The following is a 6000-nucleotide window of genomic DNA, read 5'->3' as shown; positions in this document are numbered from 1 at the left end:
TATTCTACACGATTGTGCCCAAAGCAGAAGGTGAAGCATTGAGGCACTAGTTAGTAATTTTGGATTCTTTTCCAATTTTATAAACACAATGAGTATGGAGCCTGAGTACTGAGGTCTACAAAATGTCAAGGGTATGAAGGATAGAAGAAGACACACATTTAAAAAGTAAGCAACAAAGTAAGCAAAACATGGTATAATGGTAGATTTTGGAAAAATATCTTTAAAATCCATTAACAAAATACAACATGACACTGGCAAGTCATTTACACCTGACTTTAATGCCTTTGGTATTCAGAGAAGAAAAAGCATTGTCGTAAGCTCGAGTTCTCATCACAAAGTCGGGGTGTTAAAATGACAGTCTTCAGATCTTCACGTGAACCGTGCCCTGCTCACACCCACACCTTCTCTCTTATGCTCTAGGATCATGTGAACAAGAGCACCCAAGAGCATGGGTGGGGGTGGGAGATGCTGTTTTGTCTCCTCTGAGAGTTCCTGGGGAACCAAGATGGCGCCTTCAGTGCACTGACGTGAACAAAGTGAAAGACGGTTGGTTCCCTGCTTGCTGCTCTGGTCTCTGCCACCTCCAGCTTTTCACTTTATCTTGACTTGTGAGTGGGCTTGTGCTGTTTTTAGAAGGCTCACTTTTTTCTCTTCTGAGAACCAAAACCTTCTCTTTCTCTTTAAAGTAATAGCGATCTACCTTTCTCATTTACACTTTAAAAATTTCAAGTAGGAAAAGATATTACAATTTTGAAATGTGCTAGAACTCGCTCTCTCCATGTTGTCTTCTATGAATACTGAACACGTGTGAGGCGGCAAGCTTACGGAGCACTGGCTGAGCTCTGAGGACCACATGACTTACAGTAGAAGATGGTCACTCTGATATGTCTGATTATATTGACTTTTTCCCACAATTTAAGTCTGCTATATGCTAGCAGAGAGCTAAAAAGAAAAGCTACCAATCAAGGAAATAAGCTTTCAAAATTCCAAAGCAGAGCTCATAAACAAACTGTTTCATCAAATATTCAAATTCAGACCAAATATTACATTATAGTGTTCGCAAGTTCTATTATCATCAATAAATGATGTCTGTACTAAATGAAAAGGAGGGAGAGTGTCTTGTATTGTTATAGAAATTCAAGGGACAAAAATTTTATAAGCATTACTATTTACCTTATAGTTTTTGATAAAATTTTACTTTTTTTTGCCAAAGTATTGAGCAATAACAACAAAAAACCCACAATATCTGTAAGTTCCTTAGGTTTATGCCAGTTTTAGTGAGTATGATTAATTATATCACACATTTGCACTGGAAATTATTTTGAAACTATTCTATTAGTTCTTTGGATAGATAATATTCTCGGAGAAACTTAAAAACATAAAATCTCTGTGAGTAGCTCACACATGTGAGGTAACTGAGGGACGCTGAGATGTCTGCTTCTGCTTTAGTATGCTGTGAAAGCGGCCCAGCTTGTTCTAGCAAAGGCAGAGCTGCATGGCAGTTAGAGTGAATTCCGCCAAGACACACAAAGCTGTAAGGTGAACAACTCTACTAACTGCGTTATGTGATTAAAGCAGGATTCTTTGTTTGATAGACTTGCTGGTTCAGAAGAATAATTTCCTACCAACAAAATCAAGGATTCTTTAGAACAGGTTTCAAGGCAACAAACTGGCACCTTCCCCACCTTCTGCATGCTACCCATTCCAGCGTGAGCTACATGCACACTCCCACACTCGGGCTCATAAGCAGCAGTTATGATAAATACCAGTTTCAGCATACCATATGGAGACAAAAGACTTGAAAAGTATTCTTCATGAGGTTATGCCCCCCAGAGAAAAACTAAACCTAAACAGATTTCAATGAACTATGTTGGGAGTGAAATGGTTACCAGTCTGGCAAGAATCCAATGAGGAGCTTGAGTATTCAGACAGGGGCGGGATCTGCTTCTTCTGCAAGTCCTCTTGCTGCTGATGGAATCACACTGCTCCTTTGTTCCTGTTCACTCCAGTTTGTCCCATTATTTATTAAAGTGGAGGAAAGGGGTTAAGCAATGTGTAATATTTGATTTGAAAGCTGCTCCACGGTGGGAGGAAATAAAGGTATAATTGGTTCCAAAAGCCATCTCTAACTCCTGGAAGGTGTTCTATGTTCTTGGCTTGCACTAACGATACATGTTTCTCATGTGGCCATCTCATTAAGAGTCAAAGCACATCAGGCCTCTGTCCTACATGTACCAGAACATGTTTTGGTCAGGTATAAAATGGAATAATTTCAAAGTTGATGTATCTACAAGTGAAAAGTCTTGAAGGGGAGAGTTTCATCCGGCATGGTGATGTAGAGGTCCAGGTTTTCAAAGCCGCCTCTCCAGACAATGTCCGTAGTGGTCCATGTAAACAAAACACAGGTAAGAATGGTCCTTCTGGAGCTGTTCATCGAACAGCAGGATTACCTGAAAGAGTGCTGTTGGCTAAACGTAACACGGGCAGAGGGTGAGCCTCTGTGTTAAACACCCAGTGGTCTAAAGGTAGAAGGTCATCGCCAGAGAACAGTAGGTACAAGTATCTAAAACAAAAAGGACAAGAGAGAACATCAGTCAGAACTCAGCAAGAACTTAAGTGGGCTCACTGGTGACTGCAGAGAAAGCCAGGAGCTGATTCTGAGCGGTTCTGATGAAGATGCACAATTCAACTTCTGAAATAAGTTTCTTAAAAAATCTCACACACCTGTCCAAAGCTATAAGAACAGCATAAGACAAACAACATTCTTTTAAAAAGCACACATAATATCAACTGTAAGTTTTGGAAATTCAGAGAATCATAAGAGATCTAAAGATTCATATTTATTAGCAAATACTGAGGAAAGCTAGCAGCTGTAACTTTACAGCTTTTGGAAAGGAAAAGTATTAAATAAGTCTCAGAAGCATTGCATATTGGTAAGGAGTCTGAAGGTGAACAGCAGTCAACGGTCTCTGTGAGCTCCAGGCCACGAGAGTCACCTGGACACCAAACAGGAATCAATAACCACAATTTTTCTTGTTTGCTTGCTTGTTTTTTTAAGACAGGGATTCTCCGTCTAGCCCTGGCTGTTGTGAAACTATCTCTGTAGACTAGGGTGGTCTCCTTGGCTGTCCTAGAACTAGCTCTATAGACCAGGCTGGCCTTGAACTCTCAGAGATCCCACCTGCCTCTGCCTCCTAAGTGCTGGGATTAAAGGTGAGTGCCACCATCACCTGGGGTACCACAATGATTCTTACCTTCAATATGGTCAGGAAAATTCCAATCTGAATCCTATTAAAGGTCATCAAAGTATACATAAAAATCTATAGGGTCCGGGATTGGGGTATATCTCAGTTATATAACACCTGCCTAGCATGAGCAATGCCTTGGGTTCCATTTGTCCCATCATAAACACACAGACAGACAGACACATACTCCACAAAGTAAGAAAACCTGGGATCTACCTCTTGCTGTTAGTAACTGGCACCACTTTACAAAGCCCCAGTGAACTTTTTTAAAAAGTACATTGCTCTCTTCAAGTTACTGTTACAGTTCTATATGACAGCAAAAATATAGTGCAGATAAAGGGATGACATACTGCCTCACACACTAAGAAGCTGAACACAGGGTAACAGGACTTCCTATCTCACTCTTGGTCCTCCATCTCTAGACCTGCTAGACTCATCAGGCTGTCAACAGAGAAGCTGCAACACACCTGGCTGGACACAGCAGGGGGCTCTGTGGGAGACTGCAGTCCCAATGTGGGGTTCCTGTGCCCCTGCTTTAGCATTACAAGTGAAAGGAAAGGGAGAATTGAACTAGACATGCAAGGAAGAAGGTCATTTGAAGATGGGGACAAAGGTAGTGCATCATTTTGTGTGCTTTGTCATCTTGACATCTTCTTTGGTGAGATACCTATTTTAAAATTTCACCCAATTTTTAGCTAGAATGTCTGGTCTCTCTCTAAGTTCCCAGAATTCCTCATGCTGTAGACAGGCGTCTATTATCATTTGTTTGCTTTGTAAAGATTATCACCCTAGTGTGTACCTTTTCTTCACCACCCGCCTTTGAGACAGAGTCTCTCCAATACCTCTGGCTGGTCTCAAACTCACAGAGACCTGTTGACAGAAGGTTTCTGTCCTGTCCGGGCCCACAGCCACTCAGTCTCAAAGAAACACACAGAGGCCTACATTAATAATAATCTGGTTGGCCTATTAGCTCAGGCTTCTTATTAATTTTTACATCTTAAATTAGCCCATTATTCTTGTCTATGCTAACCATGTGGTTTGATACTTTTTATCAGTGAGGCATTCTCATCTTGTTTCCTATGCATCTGGGTTACGAATGAAGACTGAACCTTTCCTCTTTCCAGAATTCTCCTGTTCTGGTCGTTCTGCCTATACTTCCTGCCTGGCTACTGGCCAATCAGTGTTTTACTAAAATACAAATACAAGACCATTGTCCCACAATAGAGATCTGCCTGGCTCTGCTTCCCAAGCGCTGGCATTAAAGGTGTGTATGTGCCACTATACCCTGCCTTATCTTCACATTCTTAACAGTATCTTTCCAAAAATAACTGCTTTCAGTTTTGAGATTATTTTAATGATTTTGCTTCTGCCGTCATATATAGGGAATCTTTGCCTAACTTCAGGTTACAAAGATTTTTTTCCCCAGTTTTTTTTCTTTTTAAAGTGTACTTTTTAGGATTTAAATTTAAGACATGACCCACTATAAATTCACTTATGTATATGAATTAAGAAATCCAAATTTTTCAGCGCAATCTATAGTCAATACCACCCTTTTTCACGACTGCCTTTGTGACAACCAGGTCTCCATTTACACACAATGGCATCCATGAGCTCTCTATTCTGTACATCAATGAATCTATAGAATACACTGATATCCACCATTTTCAACACTGCAACTTTAATGTTTTCAAGTAAGCTATTATAGGCTTCTATGTTGCAGAATATTTGTTTATCTGTAAAGATGTGTCTACTAGTCAGGTATCTTCTGATTGGTTTAATAAAGAGCTAAATGGCCAATAGCTAGGCAGGAGAGAATAGGTGGGACTTGTAGAATATTATATTAAGAAGTGTGACATTTGGTTATGCTCTGGAACATTTTTTAACAATATAAAGATGCATTGCTTTTATTTATGTTACAATTACTCTGTGAAGCTGTGATTCTTTGCCTGTATAAAATACCTGATGGTCTAATAAAGAGCTGAACAGTCAATAGCAAGTTAGGAAAAAGGATAGGCGAGGCTTGTGGGCAAAAAATATAAATAGAAGGGGAAATGAGAAGAAGAAAGAAAGGAGCAAGGAAAGGAGGACATCAGAGACTAGCCACTCAGCCAGCCATAGAGTAAGTGTGAAAGTAAGATAGGCAGAAGCAAGAAAAGGCAGAAGCAAAAGGTAGACAGAATAATTTAAGTTAAGGAAAGCTGGCCAGAGATAAGTCAAGCTAAGGCTGAGCATTTATAAGTAAGAATAAATCTCCATATGTATTATTTGGGTTGTGGGTGGTGGGCCCCCAAAGAGTAGAGAGTAAAAACAGTAAGTAAGTAAGTAAGTAAGTAAATAAATAAATAAATAATAATAATTAAAAAAAAAACTATAGGGACTTCCGGGCAGAGAGAGAGAAACTGGGAGGAGGAATCTAGGTAAATTCTGCCAGAATCTCAGAGAGAGAAGGTGCAGTACAGAGATGAGATAGAGCCACATGGCAGAACATAGATTTAAAAATATGGGTTAACTATGTTTTAAGAGTTAGTTGAAAACACGGCTAAGCTAAGATTTCATAATTAATAGTAAGTCCCCGAGTTGTTATTTGGGGGATGGTGATCCAAAGATTGCCCAACAAGAAAGCTTGCTACATTTGGCACGCCAATGCTACACACCAAGAATTGAGAAGTCACGCCAGCTGGTACTGATGCAGTTGTCATCTGGGCCTTTTCACTTGTGGGGACTCTGGAAAATGGGTTCAGCAAGTTCCTGAGAG

The 6000-nt window shown here is 40.0% G+C and overlaps 1 protein-coding gene across 1 annotated transcript in view; it reads right to left on the bottom strand.

Moving 5' to 3' along the window:
• Positions 1–259: 259 nt before the first annotated feature.
• The window catches only part of Man1a2 (mannosidase alpha class 1A member 2), a 127608-nt gene continuing 121867 nt past the window's right edge, over positions 260–6000 (bottom strand). Inside the window, exon 13 of the mRNA XM_048442188.3 lies at positions 260–2563. Within this exon, the coding sequence (XP_048298145.2) occupies positions 2431–2563 (133 nt within the window). The 3' untranslated portion in view covers positions 260–2430. The remainder of the gene's footprint in view (positions 2564–6000) is intronic.

The sequence above is a fragment of the Myodes glareolus genome, chromosome 17 (assembly GCF_982192425.1).
Source record: "Myodes glareolus chromosome 17, mMyoGla1.1, whole genome shotgun sequence".
Classification (NCBI taxonomy): Eukaryota; Metazoa; Chordata; class Mammalia; order Rodentia; family Cricetidae; genus Myodes; species Myodes glareolus.
Note: the sequence above shows the minus strand (reverse complement) of the source record. Positions and strands in the feature narration are given on the sequence as shown.